Genomic DNA, 27,953 nt, shown 5'->3' with positions numbered 1-27,953 from the left:
TTAGCTGTTGAGCCTGGGGTCCTGCTGGAAGGCTCCACACTCCCAACAGTCCCTGTTGGAAAAGATGAAGAAGGTGATGTGATCAGTCATTTTAGAGAAAAGAGGTACACACAGAGATCACATACTTCTCTTCTCACCATTCTTACTAAGTAACACCTTCAATCAAAGATATTTAGGGGAGCTCCTAGTTTCATATTCATGGTGGGCTGGTTCCAACTATCAATTAGGGAAAATGGCAAAAGGATGATAAAAATAGGTCACCCTACAAAGAAGTTGCAAATCCTAAATATAAAAATGGCATTATACCATATGATCTGTTAAATTTCACTTCTCGTTGTTTATCCAGAAGAATCAAGAGCAAGGACTTGAATAAAACATTGGTTTTATACAAATGTTTATAACAACATTATTCACAATAACCAAAATGTCCATTTATGTATGAATATATGGACAAAATGTGATATATCTATACAATGGCATATTTATTATTCAGCTTTAAAAAGGAAAGAAATTCTGATACATGCTACAACGTGATGAACCTTGAAGACATTATGCCAAGTAAAATAAGTCAAACACAAAAGGGCAAATATTATTTGATTCCACTTATATGAGACACCTGGAATAGTCAAATTCACAGAGACAAAGTGGCATAGTGGTTACCAGGTGCTTGGGGGAGGGAAAAATGGGTATCATTGTTTAACGAGTATAGAATTTTAGTTAGGGATGATGAAAAATGTCTTGAGATTGATGGTGGCAATAATTACACAACAGCGTGAATGCAACTAATGTCACTGAATTATACCCTTAAAATAAAGTGGTGACAAGTTTTATGAGAGACACATTTTACCACAATTTAAAAAGTTTTTTTTTTTTAATGTGGTATTCCTTAAGGATGGCTACAAACCAGGATGTGGATCTTTGCTCCCATAACTATGGACAAATGTAGGTGACTTCTACAGTAAACTAAGAAACCACACATAGGGAATAGCAGTGGCCACCCTAGCCAGTTAGACATCTCCCATCATCTAGAACCCTGAAGCAGTACAAGTAAGAGACTTTGTGAAACAAAGTGAAAGATTCCTCACCATCACCAATGACTACCCAACCAAAGACCAGAAACCCATTTCCAAGAAGGAAGAATCATCAGGTCCTTACTTGTGAACGAAAGTGAGCTGTCAAGATGAGGAGCATAGGTGCTTCCTGACCCAGTACTCTGACTTTTATTGGTTGTATCCTCTGCCGGTGGAGAAGTGGCTGTCCAGCGGGGGCCACTGCCAGCCTCAAAGGAGGTGGATACTCCTGATGAAGTTTTGGCTGAGCCAGTCTCCACTCCTGGGCTAGTGTGCTCCAACTCTGGGCTTCCTGAGGAGGAAATGGCCTCAGCAGTGTGGCTTGTCTGTGCCAGAAGGTTGGTAAATGCTGATGAAGAGATCCAGGTTGGGATTGTGGAATCCAGGGAAGATGCCCTGGGACCTTCTCTGGTAGACAGATCAAAAGAAGCAGGACTGTTGTGAACGACAGAGGACATATGAATGGAGGAACTTATTTTGCCTTTAGAAGAGGAGCCGGACCATGAAGTGGTTGAGCTTGTTCCTGCATCCTCTTCAGTGCCGATGGAAGATGTGATCCCAGAGAGCACCATGGGAGATGTTGTGCCTAGTAGTCCAAGGGCCAAAGAGGAAACTGACACTTTCTCAGTTGACATTTCCTTAACTTTAGGGAAGAATAAAGTAGAACCTGCAGTTTCACCCACTGTCGGGGGAACAACCAATGAAGTGGTCCCATCAGGGGAAACAGAGGAGGCTGAAGAAGGAAATTCTGACCCAACCCTTCTCATGGTCACTGATGACTCTGACCAGGGGTCACTTTGCCTTCTGGAAGTGGTTGCCTCAGAGGAAACTGAGGCCCCAGCAGTGCTTGAGGTCAAAGGCATAGATGAACTCCATTCAGCAAAACTTGTTCCCAAATCTACTCTGGGTTTTCCATAGCCAGATGTCTGTGTGACCCCTCTGTCGGTTTCTGTAGAGGTGAAAATGGCAGCAAGACTTTGCACCTCTGTTGACTGCCCTGGAGAAGAGCTTGTAACATCTTGAGATACAGAGTTGACTGGTGGTGTTGCCTCTGATACGAGTCTCCTCCTGGTTGAATGGGGACTTTGTAGCAAAGTGATCAGTACTGCTGAGGATGTGGGTTCTGCAGATGGGAGAGTAGAGGTTGGAAGAGGTGATGAACTCTTCTTGGCTTCTGTGCTGGGGAAGCCTGGAATCCTAGATTCAGGTACATCAGTGCTGTATCTAGCCGCTGAAGATGTGACACCTGTGGTTGCAGTGTCTGTGGATGAATACATTAATGAGATGGATGTTCTTGGTTCTGGGCCCATGCTGGATTCCTGGGAGACCGTGACTGAGAGAGGAGTTAAGTCCCCAGTTGTGCCCAAACTCCTGAATCCTAGATGCTGATCCAACATGATTGAACCTGTATTTTCAATGGCACTGGTATCTGACTTTGAAAGTTCATAAGAAGGTGTGGACACAGGTGAAAAAATAGCAAATGTTCTCGTGGGTGAACCTGGACTTGAAATGTCAAGGTCTGTTGAAGCCATTTCTTCTGTCAGACTGGTACTCTGCCTTGTTGCCATGGGGAGAGTGATTGTGGTCTGCTCACTGGTGGTGAGGACCATGGGTTCCTTTGGGACATCAGAAGTCAGTTCCAATGTTCTGCTTCCAATAGTAGGGGATGCAGAGATTACTACAGAGGCAGGTCCTGGGGTTGACTGCGTCTCAAACCCAGGTGATTTTTCTGCCAAATTTGTGTGATGTAATTGAGTGGAGTATTCAATTGTGTCAATGTTGGTCCATGCTTTTGTGGCTGGGTTGGTGAGATTGAGTGGACTTCCAGAGTAAGCAGCTGGGCTGGTGGACTCTGTCTTTGGATGATTGTCTGTGGTTCTGAGCATCCTCACTGAGTGGGGTGTAGAGACCTGAGCTGAACTTATATCCCTAGGATCCGTAGTGGTGATGTAGTTTGTGGGGGCCCAGGTACTACTAGTGTTAGTCTCTCCAGGAGCTGTCATCTCAGGTGAGGACCCAGAAGAGTAAGCAATTTCATTTGTCTCCATTCCGGCTGTTGACACATGAATGTTGGTCTCTACTGAGGGGAAGGTGAGAGGTGTGTAAGAGCCAGTTTTTACTACTGAAGCCATGGGAAGGTTGATGGTGCTAGGACTTTCTGAACCAGTGTGTACTCCGAGGTGGATGCTGGATGTGTTCGTTGATTCAGGGTAGGTGCTGAGGGTCGGGAGTACCCCTTCTGATGCCTCTGTTGATGTGGCTGGAGAAGGAGGGTCCAAGGGAACCAGGGTGCTTTTCCCCATGGCAGCACTTGGTGGAATATTACTTGGTGTCAAGGAAGTCATGGAAAGCAAGTCAGGTGTATTCCATTGACTCATTTCAACTGTGTCCTTTGTCATGCTTGTGGTGACTCTCTGGGTTGAAAAGGTGGAGCTCATTGTGACTTTGGAAGTAGGAGCAGGAGGAGACGTGACTTTGAGAGTAGGAGCCAAAGGAGATGAGGACAAGATGTCAAGCCAGGCGCTTCTAGCAGAGCCATGCTCAGGAGATGGAGGGTGGGTTGCAGTCATTTGTGGAGTTGAAGCTGAGCTGGTTCCATTTCTAGATATGGTAATTTCTCCAGACGTTAAATGATAGAAGTCATCAGAAAATGTGCCAACCAATTGGCTTGTCCTTCCTGGAGTGCTTGAGCCAGCAGCATCCATAAACTGAGATGGAGATACTGACATTGAGACACTTTCTTTGGCCATGGTAAAATCTGTAGATATCTCAGAGGAAGCTGTGGTTCCAATGGGCAGGTGGGTTGTGGCCAATCTTCTTTCGGTAACATAGCCCCTTACAATTGGGATGTTGGTAGAAGCCATAGCATAAACAGCGCCTGGGCTGCTTGTGGTCTCTGTTGTGAGCATGGTTGTTGATAGTTCCCTGACAGAAGTTGCTTCCATGGAACCAGTTGCTGGAGAAGTGAACACACTGGTTGATGCTGGGAGTCTCTCCATTTCCATGCTAGGACTTGTCTCCACCCACTGTGTGTGCTGGGGTTCACTAAAGTGCTGAGCTGTGCTTTCACTGGTCCATGAGGATGCTGGTGAGATGCTGGAAGTGGTTGCCCTCAAGATGTCAGAGCTTCCGTGAGCAGCTGTACTGAAACTGTGTCTCCCAGAGGCGCTGCCTGTGGGGCTGAGCTCTCTTGTTGGGTGGGATAAAGAAACCTGAGATGGACTTCTGATCTTCCTGTCAAGGGTGGTAAAATTTGGAGTGGGGCCCAAGGTGGCAGTCATTTCAGTCTCCTCTCCAGGAGCAGAGGTCTCAAGTGGAGTCATAGATGCATTCAAATTTCCTTCTGTTTCCTTTCCATGTGTGGAGTAATGGGTGTCAGTCTCCCCTGAGACTAAAGTGGTAGATGGAGATGTGGTTGTCAGCACCGAATTGCTGGTGCCACTGAGGGCACCTGGACTCCCTGACCATTCTGAAGCCAAAGTCTTGGTTGTGTGGGTGCTGGGTATATACGTGGTTTCAGTGAAGGCATGGGAGGTAAGGACACTCTCTGCTGTCTGCTCTGTGGATGTAGATGGAGTCCCCAGAGAAGAAATTGTATCTCGGATCCTTTCAGCACTTGTTTCTGCATTGCTTAGTGTCATGGAAAAAGGGATCACTGAGTTGGGCATTGCGCTGGTTCTGGCCTCAGGCATCCCAGGAGACATAGGGGAGGTGATACTCTGGCCGAAGAATATGCTGGCCTCTGAAATTTTATTATTGAAAACTGAAGCAGATGACAGCAAAGGCGCACTGGTACTTATTCTGCTGTGTCCTGGGGAGCCAGGTTCAGGAGAGGAAAAGAGATATCCCGTGGTTGATGGAGTCAGTTCCAGGCTTGTCCCGGCTCTGGAATTTGGGGTCCCTCTAGATGATAAGTCAAGAAAGGAAGAAGAAACTGTCCCAAATGATGGGTTTGTCCTTCCTGAAGTATGTGGGTCTGTAACTGTGGTCTCAGCTGGAGTCATAGACAGTGGGACACTTTCCCTGGATGCAGTTGAATCTGCAAATGTCTTCATTAGAGATGTGATTTTTGCAGGAATATACCTTGTGTTCCAGGGGGTCCCTGTGCTGTCACCTTTGGTTGTTGAGGTCTCAGTGGGGGCTGTGTACCTTTCAGTGACGGGGCCTTTTGTGGTCTCTACAGTGAGTGTGTATGTCGATGCTTCTTTGGTAAAATTTCCTTCTGTGGAACTGGTCCTGGTGCTTGGGGAACTCAATCCTGAGACCACGCTTGTAGCAAAGGAGTTCCCAGAGGGAGTTCCATTGACCTGGGGACTTGGTGATGGGCTGGTTCTTTGCTTGGAGTGTGTAATTCCTCTAGAGGTTGACTCAGAGAGAGCAGAGAACAACACGCCCAAAGACTGGGTGGTTCTTCCCACAACTGAAGATGCAGGACTGGCCAAGGTCTTAGCTGGGAAAGTAAAGGGCAGAGTATGTTCCATCACCACAATCACACCTGTAGATGTCTCATGTGACAAAATGGCTCCTGTCAGCCCTGACTGTATTTCTGGTGTGGCTTTAGTGCTACTGTTCCCTGCCATCCAGGAGTGGGTGGGAGAAGGTGACCTAGGAAGGCCTGTGGGTTTCAGCATGGATGGGTCAACATTTGCCTCTAGATAGAGGTCTAAGAACAATCCCTTCAGAGAAGGTGGCCTCTGCAGAGCTCCTGGGCTCCCTGAAACTCCAAAATTTCTCAGGGTGGGAGATATGGCTGGGGTCCATGCATTTCTCCTGGGAAAGCCTGTGTCTAGAAGAGCTGCTGTATGTATGGGAGGTTGGGGGAATTGTGCAATCCTGCTGATTGAGAAGACCAAATCTCAGCGAGAGAAAGGAAAGGATAGTACAACCACAGACAGTTTCCCGAAATAAACAACTGACAATCTCAGTTCTTCCCTTCAAGCTTTTTTTTTTTTTTTTTTTTTTTGAAACAGAGTCTGGCTCTGTTGCCAGGCTGGAGTACAGTGGCAAGATCTCGGCTCACTGCAACCTGCGCCTCCTGGGTTCAAGCGATTCTCCTGTCTCAGCCTCCCGAGTGTCTGGGACTACAGGTGCACACCACCATGCTTGGCTAATTTTTATATTTTTAGTAAAGACAGGGTTTCACCATGTTGGCTAGGATTGTCTCGATCTCCTGACCTCATGATCCACTCATTTTGGCCTCCCAAAGTGCTGGGATTACAGGTGTGAGCCGCCACGCCCAGCCAGAGTAATGAGATTTTTAATGAAGAGCAATTTCCACTGATTGCTGAGTATGCATCTGTTGGCTCTGACCGGAACAGAAGTGCTGTGTCTTTTCTGACCTCCACTTCTCAATTCAAGAGCCTCCCAGGTTCAAGCGATTCTCCTGCCTCAGCCTCCCAAGTAGCTGGGATTACAGGTGTGCGCCACCACACACAGCTAATTTTTCATATTTTTAATAGAGACAGGGTTTCATCACATTGGTCAGGCTGGTCTTGAACTCCCAACCTCAGGTAATCCACCAGCCTCGGCCTCCCAAAGTGCTGGGATTACAAGCGCAAGCCACCACACCTGGTCTTTTGCCCACTTTTTAATGGTTTTTTGTTGTTGCTGTTGTTGTTTTCTTATAAATTCATTTAAGTTTCTTATAGATGCTGGATATTAGACCTTTGTCAGCTGCATAGTTTGCAAAACTTTTCTCCCATTCTATAGGTTGTCTGGTTACTCTGCTGATAGTTTTCATTGCTGTGCAGAAGCTCTTTAGTTTAATTAAGGGCCTACTGGGGGGACGGTGGAGGGAAAGGATTAGAAAAAATAACTAATGGATACTACGATTAATATCTGAGTGATGAAATAATCTGTAAAACCAAGCCCGATGACAAAAGTTTACCTATATAACTGCACATATACCCCTAAACTTAAAATAAAAGCTAAATTTAAAAAAGATAATAAAAGCCTTCTGGTCCCAAATAGAACAACTTAGATGCAAAAAAGTGCTATGAGACATATGCATGATTAGCTCACTCTTCTTCTGAATTAAGAATTCCTTCCAAGAGAGTTCTGAGATGGGCAAATTACTTGAGGTCAGAAGTTCAAGACCAGCCTGGCCAACATGGTGAAACTCTGTCTCTATCAAAAAATACAAAAATTAGCCGGGTGTGGTGATGGGTGCCTGTAGTCCCAGCTACTCAGGAGGCTGAGATATGAAAATTGCTTTCCCCCACTCCCCGACTTTCTTTTTACAGCAGAAAATCGCTTGAACCTGGGAGGCAGAGGTTGCAGTGAGCAGAGATTGTGCCACTGCATTCTAGCCTAGGTGACAGAATGAGACCCTGTCTCAAAAAAAAAAAAAAAAAAAACAAAAACAAAAACAAAAACAAACAAACAAAAAAAAAACAGGAGTTATAGGCTGGGCTTTCTTTCCCCCAACTACTCTGGAATGGAATCTCAAAACAAGATAAAGATTAGAGTTGTATACTTGTACATGGTCATAAAGCTAGAGGTTAAATTAAAAGTTAGGGGGCCCTGTAGCTGGGGAGCAAACTCCAATACAGGCATCCCTTTCATTTCCCTTTATGGAAAAGATCAAAATGTTAGTCTCCAAAGAGATTAACAAAGCTCCAGGAGACCATAACAATGTGAAGGAGATAGGAATTGGAGCTTACCAGCAGGACCAATTGTTGATTTTTCCACCAGAGGGCTGCCCGTTGGCCGCACTGAGGTTCCATGTGGGGATGCTGAACTCTCCCTAGGCTTGTGAGTTCCTGTGAGAGAAGAGGATGGAAACAGCGCCTAAGCAAGGAAGCTCAGAACAGAGCATGACGGTTCACACCTGTAATCCCAGCACTGTGGGACGCTGAGCAGGAGGATCACTTGAGGCCAGGGATTCGAATCCAGCCTGGGCAATATAGCAAGACTCCATCTTTACCAAAAAAATTTTTTTAAATTAGCCAGGTGCGGTGGTGCTCACCTGTGGTCCCAGCTACTCAGGAGGCTGAGGTTGGAGGATCACTTGAACCAGGGAGGTCGAGGCTGCAATGAGCTATGATTGGACTACTCTTGCCTGGGCTACAGAGTGAGATGAAAGAAAGAAAGAAAGAGAAAGAAAGAAAGGAAGGAAGGAAGGAAGGAAGGAAGAGAGAAAAGAAAAGAAGGAAGGAAGGAAGTAATCTCCGAAGGAAGACATATGAAGAAAATCTACTATGTATACCCCTTTGCTGACCATTCTATTTCCAAGGACGTTCTAGTGAAATATTCCTCATCCTTGAGCCCAGGAGCTCAAGACTAGCTTGGGCAACATAGTGAGATCCATGTCTACAAAAATACAAACAAAAAATTAACTGTGCATGGTGGTGCATCCTTGTGGTCCCAGCTACTTTGGGGGGGGGCTGAAATGAGAGGATCTGCTTGAGCCTCGGCGGGGGGATCAAGGCAGCAGCGAGTTGTGATTGCACCACTGCACTCCAGCTTGGGTAACAGAGGGAGACCCTATGTCAAAAAGGAGGAAGAAGAAGAAGAGGAGAAGGGAAGAAAGAAAGAGAGAGAGAGAGAAAGGGAGGGAGGGAGAGAAGGAAAGAAAGAAAAAATGAACAAAGAAAATATACCCTAGTAAAATACTACTGATAGAGCGAGATCACACCGAACTTCTGTTCCATGGATGATCTATGTTCTAATACTTAATGGAATACAGATCAAAGGAAGCCAGAACTAGGGAACTAGGGATTCTGAGAGAAGGTGTCAGATGCTGAAGAAGTGTTCTCTCTGATGGAGCTCATCATGGGAGCAACAAGAAGGAGGAGAAGGGAAATCCTTGAGCGAAAGATTCTCAAAGTTCTCTGGGCATGGTGAATAGGTCTGGACTTTCAAGAAAGCATAATTTGGCCAGGTGCGGTGGCTCATGACTGTAATTCCAGCACTTTGGGAGGCTGAGGTGGGCAAATCACATGAGGTCAGGAGTTCGAGACCAGCCTGACCAATATGGTGAAACCCTGTCTCTACTAAAAACACAAAAATTACCCTGGCATGGTGACAGGCACCTATAATCCCAGCTACTTGGGAGGCTGAGGCAGGAGAATCGTTTAAACCCAGGAGGCAGAGATTGCAGTGAGCTGAGATTGTGCCATTGCACTCCAGCCTGGGAAACAGAGCAAGACTCAATCTCTAAATAAATAAATAATAATGGCCGGGTGTGGTGGCTCATGGCTGTAATTCCAGAACTTTGGGAGGCCAAGGCAGGAGAATCACCTGAGGTCAGGAGTTTGTGACCAGCCTGACCAACAGGTTTTAGTAGAAACCTTGTCTCTACTAAAAAATACAAAAAATTAGCCTGGCATGGTGGTGCATGTCGGTTGTCCCAGCTACCCAGGAGGCTGAGGCAGAAAAATCTCTAGAACTCGGGAGGTGGAGTTTGTGGTAAGCCCAGATCGTGCCATTGCACTACAGCCTGGGCAACAAGAGTGAAACACCACCTCAAATAATAATAATAAATTAGCTGGGTCTGGTCGTGCCCTATGATCCCAGCTACTTAGGAGGCTAAGGTGGGAGGCAAAGGCTGAATGAGCTGAGATGGCACCATTGCACTCCAGCCTGGATGACACAGTAAGCTCCTTCTCAAAAAAAAAAAAAAAAAAAAAAAAAAAAAAAAAAAAATCCATTGTGGGGATGGACCACATTATTTGTATCCATTTATCTGCCGATGGACATTTGGATGGTTTCCACATTTGGGGCACTGTAAATAATGCTGCTATGAGCTCTGGTGTATAAATATCTGCTTGAGCCTCTGCTTTCAATTCTTTTGAATCTATACCCAGAAGCAAGATTGCTGGATCATCTGGTGATTTTATTTCTAATTTTTTTTTTTTAGGAAGCACCATGTTCTTTTCCGCAGTTGCAGCACTATTTGCATTCCCACCCACAGTGCTCAAGTGTTCTAATTTCTGCACATCCTCAGCAGCATTTACTATAATATGTTTCTGGCTTTCTCTGTTGCTTTGTTTGTTTTTATAACAGCCACCCTAATGGATGTGAAACTTACAGCTCTCATATGGTGAACAATCTGTCCCTTCAGCAGTCACACTTAACTAGTTAATGCAAGTTGCATTCACATAGGATGCACATCGATTTTTTAGAAATAATTCCAGTTTAGGCTGGGTGAGGTGGCTCACACCTGTAATCCCAGCACTTTGGGAGGCCGAGGTGGGTGGATCATGAGGCCAGGAGTTCAAGACCAGCCTGGCCAAGATGGTGAAACCCTGTCTCTACTAAAAATACAAAAATTAGCTGGGTGTGATGGAGGGGTTCCTGCAACCCCAGCTACTTGGGAGGCTGAGGCAGGAGAATTGTTTGAACCCAGGAGGTGGAGGCTGCAGTGAGCTGAGATGGCGCCAATGCATTCTATAGCTTGTGTGACAGAGCAAGATTCTGTCTCAAATAAAAAAGAAAGAAAGAAAGAATTCCTTGGTTGGTTCTTTACTAGTGAGTGTAGAAAAAAAAGAAAAGAAAGAATTCCAACTTTCCCCAGGGGTAGGAAGAGGGGCTTTACTATGTGTCACTGGCACCCACCCTCCTATTTCTGACAACGAAAAATGTCTCCAGATATGACCAAAGTCTCCCAGAAGACAAAATCACATTCAGTTCATAACCACTGTTTGGAAGCATCATCTACTTCAATTTAGATTTTATAGTTACTCAGTCACATGGGGCATTTATTTCCAAGACACTGGAGGCTCAGAGAGGTGGTTTCTTCTTTTATCCACAAAGTAGCAGAGGTGGGATTTGAACCCAGGCTGTCCAATACCAGTGCTTCCTCTCTTAACTGCTCTGTTGTGCTGCTTATACAGTGATCATAGAATCGCTTGAACCGGGGTAGCGGAGCTGGCAGTGAGCTGAGATCGTGCCATTTCACTCCAGCCTGGGCAACAAAAGTGAAACTCCATCCCCTCAAAAAATAAAATTAAATTAAAAATTAAAAAATAAAGTCATCATCCCAATACAAGGCTGGGCACAGTGGCTCACACCTATAATTCTAGCACTTTGGGAGGCTGAGACAGGTGGATCACTTGAGGTCAGGAGTTCAAGACCAGCCTGGCCAACATGGTAAAACCCTGTCGCTACTAAAAATATAAAAATTAACCTGGTGTGGTGGTGTGCACCGGTAATCCCAGCTACTCGAGAGGCTGAGGCAGGAGAATCACTTGAGCCTGGGAGGTGGAGGTTGCAGTGAATCAGCTTCACACCGCTGCACTCTAGCTTGGGCAACAGAGCAAGACTCTGTCTCTCAAAAAAAAAAAAAAAGTCATCATTCAAATACAGGGAACAGAACTAGACTCCGAGGAAAGGGAGAACCTATCACCCAGAGGCAAGGAGCAGGAGGCAGCAGAAAAAACCTCGACAGGGCTCATGCCTTGAACCCCCTCTCCCTGCCTGGGCTGGTCCCCTCCAAGGAGATACCTGGGGAATCAGCTCCCAGCAATAGGCAACCTGCCTGTTTAGGTAACAGGATTGGTGGTTATACCCACAGCAACCCCATCAATGCCATCTGCCTCTAGGATACTGCAGATATGGAGAGAGAAGGTGGGCAGTTAGATGAGAGGGTTGGAGGGAGAATAAGGACCTGTCTGTCTCTCCTGCCTACTCTTGAGGAAGCCAATGTTTGCTTTTTTTTTTTTTTTTTTTTTTTTTTTTGAGACAGTCTTGCTCTATTGCCCGACTATAGCGCATTGGGGCAATCATGGCTCACTGTGGCCTCCAATTCTAGGCTGAAGCAATCTGCCCACCTCAACCTCCCAAGTAGCTGGAACTATAGGTGCATGCCACCATGCCCAGTTAATTTTTTTTAATGGAGATGGATTTTCACCATGGTACCCAGACTAATCTCAAACTCCTGGGCTCAAGTGATCCTCCTTGGCTTCCCAAAGTGCCGGGATTACAGGCATCAGCCACTGTGCCTGGCCTGTTTTTGTTGTTGTTTTTTTTTTTTTTGGTTTTTGAGACAGGGTCTTGCTCTGTCACCCAGGCTGTAGTGCAATGGTGCAATCATAGTTCACTGCACTCTCCAACCTCTGGGCTCAAGCAATCTTCCTGCCTCAGCCTCTCGAGTAGCTGAGACTACAGTTATGCACTGCCATGCCAGGCTGCCAGTATTTGCCAGTAAGGCAGAAGACAGAGGGTCTACCTACACAGGCCTCAGATTCAAATCACATCTCTTTTTTTTAGATGGAATCTCGCTCTGTCACCCAAGCTGGAGTGCAATGATGCAGTCTCGGCTCACTGCAACCTCTGCCTCCTGGGTTCAAGCAATTCTCCTGCCTCAGCCTCCTGAGTAGCTGGGATTACAGGTTTGCACCACTACACCTGGCTAGTGTTTGTATTTTTAGTAGAGATGGGGTTTCACCATGTTGGCCAGGCTGTTCTCAAACTCCTGACCTCAGTGATCCTCCCGCCTCATCCTCCCAAAGTTCTGGGATTACAGGCGTGAGCCACTGTGCCTGGCCCAAATCACCTCTTGAAGACTCTTTTTCTTTTCTTCCTAAAATCAAGCCAATGGCAATCTTCCCAGAGCAGGAAACAAAATGCAGAGTGGGAAGAAAATGGAAGAATTGGACTCCATTGGATTCAAGTCCCAATTATTCACTGTGTGATCTAGGGTAAGTCACTTAACCTCTCTGAGCCTTGTCTTCTCACATGCCCAATGGGGATAACAGCACAGGGCTGTTGTGACGATGCAATGAAGTGATGCACCATGCAGAGTGAGGGAATAAGGACTTCATAAACTCCTCCTACTGGTTTTTATTATTACCTACCCACAGAGCTGATGAGTGATGCTTGGGAGGAAGGGTCAGGTGTCAACTGTCTGGGGGCTCCAAGTGTTCCTTGGTCTGTGGTTTGGGCAAAGACCACTGCATTGAAAGGCAGCCCTGTGGAGGAAGAACCAGGTTGGTTATCACAGCAGGAAGTAGAACGGAAAAAACAAAATATTTTCTTCTGAACTTGCTCTTCTTTCCATAGGAATCTCTGCACGATTCCTTCATTTACCATTTCACTTATTTAATATTTCGTCCAGACCCTCAGTCACTCCTTCATCCAACCAGCAAATATGTCTTGAGTGCCTTTTATACGACACCTTATTTTGAAACCAACCCAATAGTCTTATAGACAGTATATATATAAGTGTATATATATATATATATATATATATATATATTTATTTATTTATTTATTTATTTATAGGTATATGTATTTTATATATAATATATAGGTGTATATATAAGTATATATATTTATATATGTATATAAATATTTATATATATTTATATGTATAAATACCTGAAACTGACATTTGTTATTGTTTAACTCTTATTTTAGGTTCAGGGCTACATGTGAAAGTTTGTTATATAGGTAAACTCACGTCCTGGGGAGATAATTTCATCTCCCAGGTATAAAGCCTAGTACCCAAAAGTTATTTTTTCTGCTCCTCTGCCTCCTCCCAAAGTTTACTGTTAAGTAGACCTCAGTGTTTGTGTTCATGAGTTCTCATCATTTAGCTCCCACTTATAAGTGAGAACATGCAATATTTGGTTCTCTGTTCCTGGGTTAGTTTGTCAAGGATAATGGCCTCCAGCTCCATCTATGTTCTTGCTAAAGACAGGTCCTCCTTTTTTGTGGTTGCATAGTATTCCATGGTGTATATGTATCACATTTTCTTTATCCAATCAGTCATTGATGGGCATTTAGGTTGATTCCATGTCTTTGCTATTGTGAATAGTGCTGCAATGAACAATCACATGTATGTGTCCTTATGGTAGAATGATTTATATTCTTCTGGGCATATATCCGACAATGCAATTGCTGGGTCAAATGGCAGTTCTACTCCTAGCTTTTTAAGGAATTTCCACACTGCTTTCCACAATGGTTGAACTAATTTACACTCAGACCAACAGTGTATAAATGTTCCCTTTTCTCTACCACCTGTTTTTTTTTTTAATTTTTTAATACTAGCCATTCTGACTGGTGTAAGATGGTATCTCATTGTGATTTTGATTTGTATTTCTCTAATGATCAGTGATAGTGAGCATTTTTTTATATGCTTGTTGGCTGCATGTATCTCTTCTTTTAAAACATGTCCTCTGCCCACTTTTTAATGGTGGTGTTTGTTTTTCTCTTGTAACTTTACTTGAGTTCCTTATAGATGCTGGATATTAGATCTTTGTCAGATGCATGGTTTACAAATATTTTCTCCCAATCTGTGGGAAACTTACATTCGTTTTATCTGAGTTCCTTCCGCATTACAGGTCTCTCAAATAGTATCAAAGAACAGAAATTTAGCAGATTATCTCACCCAGACGATGAGATGCTAGACCCCTCATTCATCGTGACTGCTTCCTTACCCCTCCTGATTTCCTGCTATGCTACACATAATCACATTTCTTCCCCGCTATATAAACCTCTAATTTTAGTTGGTCAGGAGATGGATTTGAGACTGATCTTCCGCCTCCTTGGCTGTAGCCAAGGAGATTAAAGCAATAATTGTTGTCTCAGTGATTGACTTTCTGTGTGGTGAACAGCAGGACCTAGCCTGGAACCCTGGTGTTTTAGTAACAATTCCAAGTCTGGGGAACAGAGTGAGGAACAAGACAGATATTTACTCCCTCAAGAAGTTTACATCATAGTGGAGAAATCAGTGATTCATACAATAGATAAATAAGTAATGTCCTTGCAGAGAGTGAAGGGGATTTTGAAGTAACTCTACTAATGGGAGACAAGCATAATTTTCCATAGAGTCATCAGGGAAGACTTCTCACAGGAGGTGATATTTAAGGAGGGCCCTGAGAGATGAGAAGGTACTTATCACAGGGTAAGTGTGTTCGTGATGGAGGGAACAATATATGCAAAAGCCCAGAGGCTGGAATAAACCTGACCCACTTGAGGAATTTCAAGAAGGCCAGAGTGGCCAGAGCACACTGAGAAAGCATGGCTGGAGTGTAAAGTGAGCCCAGCCAGGTAAGCAGAGGTCAGACCTAACAAGAAGAAAGAAGAGGAAGGGTTATGAACCAATGATGTATGAAGTTTAGATGTTCTTGGAAGTGCAATGGAAAGTCACTGGAGGATTTGAAGCAAAGGGTGAGGGTTGTGACCAGGTTAGCATTATTAAGAGGTAATTCTCCCAGAAAGCAAGGAAGTACTCAAAGACTAAGAAGATGATGTTACAAGGACAATGAAGAGGCTATAAAGTTCTCAAGATCGGCAGAGCATGGTGGCTCATGCCTGTAATCCTAGCACTTTGAGAGGCTGAGGTGGGTGGATCACCTGAGGTCAGGAGTTCCAGACAAGCCTGGCCAACATGGTGAAACCCCATCTCCACTAAAAATACAAATTATCTGGGTAATCCCAGTTACTTGGGAGGCTGAGGCAGGAGAATCGCTTGAACTTGGGAGGTGAAGGTTGTGGTGAACCGAGATTGCGCCACTGCACTCCAGCCTGGGTGACAGAGCCAGACTCTATCTCAATACATACACACATACATACATACATACATACATGCATACATACACAAACAAAATCAGAGGCTTTGATTTCAAACTATATGACAAGGCTATAGTAACCAGAACAGCATAATACTGGTACAAAAATGGACACACGGACCAATAGAATACAATAGAGAGCCCAGATATAATGCCACACACCTACAACCATCTGATCTTCAAGCTGTGATCACCACACTGCACTCCAGCCTGATGACAGAGCGACAAAAACCAGCAATGGGGAAATGATTCCCTATTCAATAAGTGATACTGGGATAACTGGCTAGCCATATGTAGAAGACTGAGACTGGGCCCCTTCATTATACTACATATGAAAATCAAGTCAAGATAAAGACTTAAATGTAAAACCTAAGACTGTAAAAACTCTGGAAGATAACCCAGGAAATGCCATTCTAGACATAGGACCTGGCAAAGATTTCATGACAAAGATACCAAAAGCAATCACAGCAAAAACAAAAATTGACAAATGAGACTTAATTAAACTTCAAAGCTCAGCACAGCAAAAGAAACTATCAACAGAGTAAACAAACAACCCACAGAATGAGAGAAAATAATTGCAAAGTATGCATCTGACAAAGGTCTAATATCCAGAACCTGTAAGGAACTTAAATTGACAAGCAAAAAAACAAACAACCCTACTAAAATGTGGGCAAAGGACATGAACAGACACTTTTTGTTCCTTAGACAAATGATGATGGCTTAAGCCCAGGAAGCAGAGGTTGCAGTGAGTTGTGATCGTCACACTGCACTCCAGCCTGGGTGACAGAGCAAGACTTTCTCTCAAAAAAAAAAAAAAAAAGTGTATGGCACCTCCAACCGCTTTCTCTTGCTCCTACATATGATGTGCTGGCTCCCTGCTTGCCTTTGCCATGATTGTACATTTCCTCAGGCCTCACCAAAAGCCAAGTAGATGCCACCATGCTTCCTGTACAGCCTGTGGAATCATGAGCCAATTAAATCTCTTATCTTTATGAATTACCCAGTCTCAGGTATTTCTTTGTAGCAAAGAGAGAATGGATAAATTCATCTATAAAACCTCTGATCTTAAAGGTAATACTATTTAGGATAAGGCAATCATAAGTACTTATATAGCTATTGAATATAATAGGTACTTTAAGAAATGAGCTAATTTAAAGAAAAGCTTTAGATTCATAATATGCAGGTGCTACAAGAATATTTTAAAATGACCATGAGGCAGGGCACTGTGGTTCATGCCTATAATCCCAGCACTTTGGGAGACTGAGGCTGGTAGGATCGCCCGAGGTCAGGAGTTCCAGAGCAGCCTGGTCAACATGGTGAAACCCCATCTCTGCTAAAAGTACAAAAAAATTAGCCAGGCATGGTGATAAATGCCTGCAATCCCAGCTACTTGGGAGGCTGAGGCAAGAAAATTGCTTGAACCCGGGAGGCAGAGGTTGCAGTGAGCTGAAATTGTGCCATTGCACTCCAGCCTGGGCGACAGAGTGGGACTTGGTCTCAAAAAAAGAAAAAAGGAAAAAAGATCATGGGATGTGAATGACTGAAATTGAAATTTTGAATTTGAGGGAAACTTTTCTCAGATGTGTATTTTCATAGCTACAGTCATCACCAAGAAACACACACACACACATACACACACACACACACACACACACACACACACACAGAGAGAGAGAGAGAGAGAGAGAGAGAGAGAGAGAGAGAGAATCCTACTAAATGGCAGTAAATTTTTCATATACTCCTGATACATTATTTTACTCCCTTCAAACTTCTGAGATGGAAGAAGCCAGCTTCCTAGGACTCCAGGGAGGAGAGGAATTTACAATAAGATAGAGCAATCCCAGTTTCTTAGACTAACTAGCCAAACCCCTGTCAACCAACATAGCAAAGAGAGAGGAGCTCTCTAAAGGAAAATATGCTCATTTGGGAATAGAACATTGCAGTGGGAATGTGCATTCCACTGTAAATTACGTGCATATTCAAGAAGGTAAAGGAAGACAAAGCTTTTTCAAGGAAACATTGAGGAGAATTGCATAATAGTTTTGAAATATTTGTCCTTGGCTACAAAGATCCGTAACAAGGGTGACGCCTTTTCTGTGGAGATGGTGTCTTGGGTTGAAGCCATCCTCCTGCCTCAGCCTCCCACACTGCTGGGATTACAGGTGTGAGCCATCGTGCCAAGGTTCCTGGCCAGGTGCACTTGCAGGAGTATTTTTGTGTAAGGTTGAGATGGCCGTTGTACAAGGTTGTGGCTTTTGGAGTCTTTTGTGATCATCATTATCAGGCATAAAAGCATGAGAACCCTCCCTTCGTGGCCTTCCCCAGCTCTATTTGCTCCCTTCATTCATGCCACACATATTTCTTGCACAACTACTGAGGAAGGAGACCTAAGCATCTAAGACCACCTCCCCCTTGACTTCCACCCTGCATTTCAATAGGAGAAGTAAAGGCTGGCAGACTGGACGCCACCTTTAATTGCCCTCCTAAAGATCACAGGTATGGTATGGAGGAATCTTTCTGGAAGGCATTGTTTTTACTTAAACAGGATCAAACCCCCACCTAAGCCACATACCCCATGCCTACTTCATGGACCAAGACCCTTTCACATGTAATTTCTTGAAAATGCAAAAAAATTAGACAGGCATGGTGACGGGTGCCTGCAATCCCAGCTACTCAGGAAGTTGAGGCAGGAGAATTGCTTGAAGCTGGGAGGTGGAGGTTGCAGTGAGCTGAGATCATGCCACTGCACTCCAGCCTGTGCAACAGAGAGAGACTCCATCTCAAATAAATAAATAATTATATATAAAATATAAATTAGCTAGACATGGTGACACATACTTATAATCCCACCTACTCAGGAGGCTGAGACAGGAGAATCGTTTGAGCCCAGGAGGCGGAGGTTGCAGTGAGCTGAGATCGTGCCACTGCACTCCAGCCTGGGTGACAGAGTCAGTCTCTGTCCCAAAAAAACAAAAACAGAAACAAAAATATGGTAGTTGGCTTGATTTAGTCATTATACATTGTATATACTAGAACATCACATTGTAACCCATAAGTATATACAATTATTTTTTGTCAATTAGGAAAAAGTATTTTCAGGCCAGGCATGGTGGCTCATGCCTGAAATCCCAACACTTTGGGAGGCAGAGACAGGTGGATCACCTGAGGTCAGGAGTTCGAGACCAGCCTGACCAAAACAGTGAAACCCCATCTCTACTAAAAATACAAAAATTTACCAGTGTGGTGGCACATGCCTGTAATCCTAGCTACTTAGGAGGCTGAGGCAGGAGAATTGTTTGAACCCAGGAGGCGGAGGTTGTAGGGAGCCAAGATCGTGCCATTGCACTCCAGCCTGGGAAACAAGAGTCAAAGACCATCTCAAAGAAAAAAGAAAAGAAAAGAAAAAAGTATTTTCGTCATGCATCTATAAGCAAAACTGCAATGTATTTCTTACCATGGATCCCAGTCTAAAAAGACTACATTAGCTCCTGCATGTGATAGTTGTCGTTAGCTCTACCTGCCTTCTCTACCTACCCAGGAGGTGGAGGGTGCAGTGAGCCAAGATCGTGCCATTGCACTCCAGCCTGGGCAACAAGAGTGAAACTTCATCTTAATATATATATATATATATATATATATATAAAATAGGACGTACCTCGTGTTATCCTCCAAGTTGTTATGAGGATTTAATGAATTCATACCTGCAAAGAGCTTAAAAGAGTGCGCACCAGGCGTGGTGACTCACACCTGTAATCCCAGCAGTTTGGGAAGCCGACGTGGGTAGATCACAAGGGCAGGAGTTCGAGATCAGCCTGGCTAACATGGCAAAGCCCCTGTCTCTACTAAAAATACAAAAGATTAGCCAGGCATGGTGGTGCACGCCTGTAGTCCCAGATACTCAGGAGGCTGAGGCAGGAGAATCACTTGAGCCCAGTAGGTGGAGGCTGCAGTGAGCTGAGATCACACCACTCCACTCCAGACTGGGTGACAGAGCAAGATTCCATCTCAAAACAAAAAGAGTGCCTGGCACATGTTAGTGTTCCCTGTTAGCTGTTACTATTATCCCGCCTTGCTCTAGAATAGCACTTATTCCAGAGTGTCATTCTTTTCATTATTAGAGGAAGGGAGCCATATGGGTTCAGAATCATTGAAAAGGGGTGGATCAGAACCAGAATAATGACAGGAAGCGAAATAATGACAGGCTCAGATTCACTGCATGTTGGGGGCAGGGTTGGCAAAGCTACAAGCACTAGGACGAATGCTCCAGAACAGGTCTGACGAAGGGTTCAATGAAGCAGATGGGATTGTTCAGGGTGGGATGAAAGGTCCAGGGAGGGTGGGGACAACCAGGCAGGCTGCCTCCCTGCACTGCAGTGTCTGTTTCATTGACAGGTAGGAGGCCCAGCTCCATTCAGGTATGTGGCCAGACCAGCCAGGGCAGCCCCCAGACCTCTCATCCCAGGCAGATGAGAGAGGGACAGGGTGGGGCCCAACAGCCCAGAACGGGCCCGGCTCACCTCCTCTCTCCCACCCAGGAGGGGCTAAGCCACCTTGGACAACAGGCTGAGTCCCCTGGCCCCACTCAGCCCCCCTGGCCCAGCCTGTCCCCACAGGGACTGCTGGAGGTCCTCGGAGGATGTTGGTACCAACTACTCCTTTGTCTTGCTACCTACCCTAGAAAGAGCAAACTGGCAAGGCACAGTGGCTCACACCTGTAATCCCAGCACTTTGGGAGGCTGAGGCAAGTGGATAATGAGGTCAGGCATTCAAGACCAGCCTGGCCAACATGGCAAAACCCTGTCTCTACTAAAAATACAAAAATTAGCTGGGCATGGTGGCGCATGCCTGTAGTCCCAGCTACTTGGGAGACTGAGGCAGGCGAATCACTGGAGCCCGAGAATTGGAGGTTGCAGCGAGCCCAGATGGTGCCACTACACTCTAGGTGACTATTCCTCTACCTCCCTCTCACATGTAAATTGTGTATTCACTGAAAGGCTGATCAAAGACTCAAAATGATGCGACCATTTGTCTCTTATCTACCTACAACCTGGAAGCCTCCCCAACCCCGCCCCCCGCAGCACTTCAAATTGCCCTGCCTTTCCAGATCAAACCATTATATGTCTCACACATAGTGATTGATGTCTCATGTCTCCCTAAAATGTATAAAGGCAAGCTGAACCCTGGCCACCTTGGGCAAATGTCATCAGAACCTACTAAGGCTGTTACTAGCGTGTTCTCAAAATAAACTTTCTAAATGGATGGAGACCTGTCTCAAATACTTTGGGTTCACCATCCAAATAAAATCAAATCAGTATCTCCAAGAGACATCTGCACCCGCTCCACATTCATTGTAGTCTAATTCACAGTAGTCAAGGTATGGAAACAATTTAAGGGCCTGGTGTGATGGCTCATACCTATAATCTCAGCACTTTGGGAGGCTGAGGCCAGTGGATCACGAGGTCAAAAGTTCAAGACTAGCCTGGCCAACAGGGTCAAACCGTCTCTACTAAAATTACAAAAATTAGCCAGGTGTGGTGGCAGGCACCTGGAATTCCAGTTACTTGAGAAGCTGAGGCAGGAGAATCACTCGAACTTGAGAGGCGGAGGTTGCAGTGAGCCAAGATCACGCTACTGCACTCCAGCCTGGGCGACAGACCGAGACCCCATCTCGAAAAAAAAAAAATTTAAGTGTCCACCAATGGATGAACAGACAAAGAAATTGTAGTTGATGTAGAGTGGAATATAAAAGAAAGAAATTCTGCCATATATGACATCATGGATGAACTGGAGGACATTATGCTAAGTGAAATAAGCCAGTCACAGAATGGCAGTTACTGCATAATCTCACTTGCATGTGGAATCTAAAAAAGTCAACCTCAGCTCACACTGGGCAGGGTGGCTCCACCTGTATCCCAGCATTCTGGGAGGCCAAGGGAGTTGGATCACCTGGGGTCAGGAGTTTGAGATCAGCCTCACTGAAACCCTGTCTCTACTACAAATACAAAATGAGTCAGGTTACAGGTGGTGCACACCTGTAACCCCAGCTATTTGGGAGGCTGAGGCAGGAGAATTCCTTGAACCTGGGACGCAGAGGTTGTGGTGAGCTGAGATGGTGCCACTGCACTCCAGCCTGGACACAAGAGCAAAACTCCATCTCAATCAATCAATCAATCAATAAAAACAGAGAGTAGAAATGGGGCCGGGCGCGGTGGCTCACGCCTATAATCCCAGCACTTTGGGAGGCCGAGGCGAGTGGATCACGAGGTCAAGAGATCGAGACCATCCTGGTCAACATGGTGAAATCCCATCTCTACTAAACATACAAAAAATTAGCCGAGCACGGTGGTGCGCGCCTGTAGTCCCAGCTACTCAGGAGGCTGAGGCAGAATTGCTTGAACCCAGGAGGCGGAGGTTGCAGTGAGCCAAGATCACGCCATTGCACTCCAGCCTGGGTAACAAGAGCGAAACTCCGTCTCGAAAAAAAAAAAAAGGTGGTTGCAGGTGACTGTGGGGGGTGGCAGATGTTGGTGAAAGGGCATAAAGTCTTTTTTGTTTTTTAAGACAGAGTCTTGCTCTGTCACCCAGGCTGGAGTGTAGTGGCATAATCTTGGCTCATTGAAACCTCTGCCTCCTGGGTTCAAGTGATTCTCCTGCCCTCAGCCTCCTGAGTAGCTGGGATTATCCAGCTAATTTTTGTACTTTTAGTGGAGGCAGGGTTTTCACCATGTTGGTGAGGCCGGTCTCAAACTCCTGACCTCGTGATCTGCCCGCCTAGGCCTCCCAAAGTGCTGGGATTACAGGGGTGAGCCACCGCGCCCGGCCGTGGTGGTATTTGTTTTTTCCCAATTCGCGACCACTTTATTGTTTTACAATCGCCTCCCACCCTTCTCGCATGCACCTCACGCTTTCCACCAATATCACACCCGTGCCCATTCACATCTCTTACTCATGCACCCATGCTGTCACCTAATTCCTGTTACTAATTCCTGGTGCCCTCAGTGGTCAAGACTCTCCACCTCACTATTGTCCACGTGCTGGCACTAACTGAGACTCAAACTCCTCATCGTCCTATTTGTCCGAACAGTAAACTTGTTTGTGCGACTTGACTGCTCTATCTGCGAGCCTTCAGCCCCAAGCCGCCAACCTCTCAGCAGCTCCCAGCAGCATGCGGTTATAAAGTTTAGTTACGCAGGATAAACGAGTTCTCGAGACCTAATACACAGCATGGGGAGTCTAGTTAGTAACACTGTATTGTATACTTGAAATATGCTAAAAGAAGACTGGGCGCAGTAGCTCATGCCTGTAATCCTAGCACTTTGGGAGGCTGAGGCGGGTGGATCACCTAAGGTCAGGAGTTCGAGACCAGCCTGGTCAACATGATGAAACCCCATCTCTACTAAAAATACAAAATTAGGCCAGGTGGTGGTTTACATCTGTAATCCCAGTACATTGTGAGGCCGAGGTGGGTGGATAACTTGAAGTCAGGAGTTCAAGACGAGCCTGGCCAACATGGTGAAACCCCGTCTCTACTAAAAATACAAAAATCAGCTGGGTGTAGTGGCATGCACCTGCAATCCCAGCTACTTGGGAGGCTGAGGCAGGAGAATCAGCTTGAAGCTGGGAAGCAGAGGTTGCAGTGAGCGAGATCGGGCCACTGCACTCCAGCCTGGGCAACAGAACAAAACTGGGCAACAGAGCGAGACTCCATCTCAATAAAACACAAAATTAGCCTGTAGTCCCAGGTACTCGGGAGGCTAAGGCAGGAGAATCGCTTGAACCTAGGAAGCAGAGGTTTCAGTGAGCTGAGATCATGCCACTGCACTCCAGCCTGAGCAACGCGAGTGAAACTCAGTCTCAAAAAAAAAAATAGATATAGATATAGATATAGATATAGATATAGATATATATGCTAAAAGAGTTTATCTTAAATGTTCTCAAGACATTAAAAAAAAAATGATATGAGGTGATGATGGGTATGGTTTTTCCTCTGCTGCTTTTTTGTTTTTAAGATAGAGTCTTGCTCTGTCGCCCAGGCTGGAGTGCAGTAGCACAATCTCGGCTCACTGCAGCCTCTGCTCCTGAATTCCAGTGATTCTCCTGTCTCAACCTCCTGAATAGCTGGGATTACAGGCACTCGCCACCACGCCCAACTCATTTTTTGTATGTGTTTTTAGTAGAGACAGGGTTTCGCCATGTTGGCCAGATTGCTCTCAAACTCCTGACCTCAGGCAATCTGCCCACCTCAGCCTCCCAAAGTCCTGGGATTACAGGCGTGAGCCACTGCTTCTGGCCCTTCCTCTTTGAACTTCTGTCCTCTCATCTGTAAAATGGGGACAGTCATCTGGACCACTGAATCTATAGTCAGCATGAGTGCATCCCTGGATAAACCTATGTCTGGCCTTCTGGCCCTTGGGTCTCCAGGGAGGTAGGAAGAGTCTCCTTCACCTGCTCAACCCACCCTGGGAGAACCAAGTGACCAGAAGAACCCATTGAGCATAAAGAATGCCCAGGCCAGCTGGGCACCGTGACTCAGGCCTGTAATCCCAGTACTCTGGAAGGCTGAGGTGGGCAATCACTAGAGGCCAGGAGTTTGAGAACAGCCTGGCCAACATGTTGAAACTCCGTCTCCACTAAAAACAAAAATTAGCCAGGTGTGGTAGCACACACCTGTAATTCCAGATACTTGGGAGGCTGAGGAAAGAGAATCACTTAAACCCAGGAGGCAGAGGTTGCAGTGAGCCAAGATCACACCATTGTGCTCCAGCGTGGGCGACAGAGTGAGACTCCATCTCAAAACACACACATGGCCAGGTGCAGTGGCTTACACCTGTAATCCCAGCACTTTGGGAGACCAAACCGGGTGGATCATCTGAGATCAGGAGTTCAAGACCAGCCTGGCCAACATGGTGAAATCCCGTCTCTACTAAAAATACAAAAATTAGCCAGACGCGATGGTGGGTGCCTGTAATCCCAGCTACTTGGAAGGCTGAGTCAGGAGAATCGCTTGAACCTGGGAGGCGGAGGTTACAGTGAGCTGAGATTGCACTATTCCACTTCAGCCTGGGCAACAGGAGCAAAAAACTCCATCTCAAAAAAAAAAAGAAAGAAAGAAAGAAACACACAGAAAGGGAGAGAGAGAGAGAGAAGAGAGAGGGGGGGAGAGAGAGAGAGAGAGAGAGAGAGAGAGAGAGAGAGAGAGACAGAGCACATCCAGGCCTACCCCTCCTGGACCCATCTTCTTCCTTTGTTACCCGTAACTGGGAATAGAGGTAACTTTATCTTTCCAGGATTGGAGGAAACAGTAAGCAAACCTTTCTGCTTCTTGGTGACCCAAAAGTGATGAAAGATAAACTGCAACTCTGGCAAGAGTAGGTTAGACTCAGAACCCACCTCACAGTTCCAATCACCCCCAGTACACACACCCACTCCCACCAATGCCCCCTTTCCTTGATAATCCACCTCCCGGACTTCACATCCCCCTGGCCAGGCATGGGCTGGGACAACCACCACTGTTCTGGGACCCAGGAAGGGGCTCAGCAGGGCTCGGTGAGATCACCCTATGTTCTGTGGCTTCCCAGCCCTGCTGCTGGGACGGGCAGTACAGGACTCATTTCCTTAGCAGGCCAGGGGGAGACTCACATACCCAGAAACTGCCCGGAGAGTAAAAATCTTCAACCTTCGGTCTCTTCCCAGGCAAAGGACAGAAACCAGCGTTTAGGAATCATCTGGAAACTGGGGTTGGAATCCTGGCTGGGTGACTTTAAACAAAAGGCTTAACCTCTCTGAGCCTGTTTTCTCTTCTGCAAAATAGGGGGTAACAGTGCCCCCATGTTCACCCATCAGGCATGTTCAATTGAGACAATGCAGGTAAAGCACAGGCACATATTATATAGAAGGTGTACCATATAAAATGATGGTGGGCTGGGTACAGTGGTTCACACCTGTGATCCCAGCACTTTGGGAGGCCGAGGCGGGTGGATCACGAGGTCGAGAGATCGAGACCATCCTGGTCAACATGGTGAAACCCCGTCTCTATTAAAAATACAAAAAATTAGCTGGGCATGGTGGCACGTGCCTGTAATCCCAGCTACTCAGGAGGCTGAGGCAGGAGAATTGCCTGAACCCAGGAGGCGGAGGTTGCGGTGAGCTGAGATCGCGCCATTGCACTCCAGCCTGGGTAACAAGAGCGAAACTCCGTCTCAAAAAAAAAAAAAAAAAATTAGCCAGATGTGGTAGCAGGTACCTGTAATCCCAGCAACTCAGGAGGCTGAAACAGGAAAACTGCTTGAACCTGGGAGGCGGAGGTTGCAGTGAGCCGAGACCACGCCACTACACTCCAGACTGGGCAACAGAGCAGGACTCCATCTCAGATAAATCAATCAAGAAAATGGTCACAGAGGTCCTTTGGGCTCTTGGAGTTTCTCGGCCACAGGGTGGATGGAGAGGCAAGTGGTAGGTGGATTTCCCCCAGCTCTGGAATCCTTTTAAAAATTGCTTTCTGGGGAGAAGGAAATTCAGAGAAGTTAGGTGTGTGGCCCAAGGACACACAGCTTGCCAGCAGTGGACTCAGATTTACAGCCAGAGATTAAGAGAGCCTTCTCCAATATTTTATGTCAAAAATCCTACATGATGTCTGGATTGATTCCGGGGGAATCCCCTGGGGAGGGACTGATGTGGCTGGAGTGGGGTGTCCTCCCTGGGACAGGAGCAGGGATCTACCCAATGCAAACAGCCCCCAGCATCAGACCCTGAATGAACCTTGAGGACAAATGCCATTAACAGCCTCTGTTGGTGGTGACCTGCTCTGAGTACAGGTCGGGGGACACGCCCCACTGGAGGTGGTGGGGTTGTCCGGTATCAACCCGCCCACCATTCAGGCCATTGTGTGGAGGCCTCACAATGGTGTCTCACAAAGCTCTCCCTCCTTCCTGGGCTGCCCTGGGCTGCCCGGCCTCTGGTGACTCAGGGCTGGGGGACTGGGGTGCCTTCCCCACCTGCTCCTCAGGCTAGCTCGGGGGCCTAGGTGGGGAAGGGCATGGGGGCAGGTGAATCACAGGCTGCCTGTAGGCCCCTCGAGGCCTCACCTCTGTTTCCAGGCCAAGCCACGAGAAACAGCCCTTCCTCCTCCTCCTGTAAATGAACAGCAGGCAGCTCATCATAGCTCTCCCCATCTGCAAGCCTGTTTGTCTTGGACACCAGGGTTGTTCGGTGAAAAACCCGAAACTTCTTACCTCTGGAGGTAACCAGCGTAAAAGGAGTCCGGGGTGGGTTTGGGCAGCCCTGGGTCCAGGTATGAACGATCTTGAAACTTCTCTGTGGGGAAGAGACTGGCTCCCTCAACCCAGCAACAACACACAGAAACACCAAGCTGGATGCCAGCCCTTCCCTGAGCCCGGGGTCTTTTCTCCGGGCAGTAATGTCCAGCCTAATCTCCTAAAATGACCAACAGCCCTGAAAGACCCCTTTGGCCCCAGGAACATGCCTCCCACAACCTCCCACGCTGCCTTTCTGCTTCCAGTCCTTCCCTCAGCGTCTCCCGGTCACACAGCCCGGCCCATATACACACAACTCACTCAAAACGACCCAGACACACCTGACGGCTCCTGCCTCCTGGCCCGTGCCCACTCCGCCCCCCGTGCCGGAATGCCCTTCTCTTTTGCTGCTAAGTCTGCCTGTAAAATTCCAATCCTGTATAACTCAGATGCCACTCTTTAGTTTAAGAAACCCCTCCCCCCTCACCCTCACCCCATCAGTGCCTCTTAGCAAAGTTCCTGCTCAGCCCTGTACCCCAAGGGACTGGACGCCCCAGTCTCTCTCTCCCACCAGACGGGAGCTCCTGGAACCCTGCAGTGGGGACCTGCTTATTTCTCTCCCTGAGGGCTGGGCACAGGTCCTGGGACTGGAGGTGTTGCCAAAACCCCCTCAGGGAGTGAGTGTGTGAGGAGTGAGCCCGTGATGGATGAATCCCGGGGCGGTTCCACACCCATCTCGGCAGATACCAAATCCACAATGCAGCGGTTTTGCGAACTCGCCCACATCACTACAGAAAATGCAGATTCATTGGGTCGGTGGGGGGGCGGGGGGAGCCGGGGGTGGAGGAGGCATTTACAGGAAAGGAAAAGCAACAGAAGACCTCCCGGCTGTTCTGGCTGGGGCTTAGGAATCGCCAGGCACCTGTCCTGCCAGCCTCTCTCCTGGAGGAATCCGTCCAGCTCCTCAGTGAGCCCCAGCCCAGTCCCGCTTACCTGGCCTGCAGGTGAGGAGGAGGCTCACGGCCAGCGCTAGCAGGGGCCTTCGTCGGTGCCCTGGGTGTGCAGGGCCCTCCCGGCCCATCCTCCTGCCCGCCCAGGCTGTGATCCTCAACCCC

At 46.6% G+C, this 27,953-nt stretch overlaps 1 protein-coding gene across 1 annotated transcript; it reads right to left on the bottom strand.

The window, feature by feature from the left end:
• Positions 1 to 27,919, bottom strand: LOC141581152 (mucin-16-like). The gene is made up of 5 exons (XM_074385698.1): positions 27,832 to 27,919; positions 12,869 to 12,982; positions 7,733 to 7,831; positions 3,798 to 5,520; positions 1 to 52 (listed from the first exon to the last, which is right to left on the bottom strand). Exons 1-5 carry the CDS (start codon positions 27,917 to 27,919, stop codon positions 1 to 3), a joined length of 2,076 nt encoding a protein of 691 aa, XP_074241799.1.
• Positions 27,920 to 27,953: the final 34 nt, after the last annotated feature.

This window comes from Saimiri boliviensis, chromosome 14, assembly GCF_048565385.1.
Source record: "Saimiri boliviensis isolate mSaiBol1 chromosome 14, mSaiBol1.pri, whole genome shotgun sequence".
Classification (NCBI taxonomy): Eukaryota; Metazoa; Chordata; class Mammalia; order Primates; family Cebidae; genus Saimiri; species Saimiri boliviensis.
This window is presented reverse-complemented; position numbering and strand designations above follow the sequence as displayed.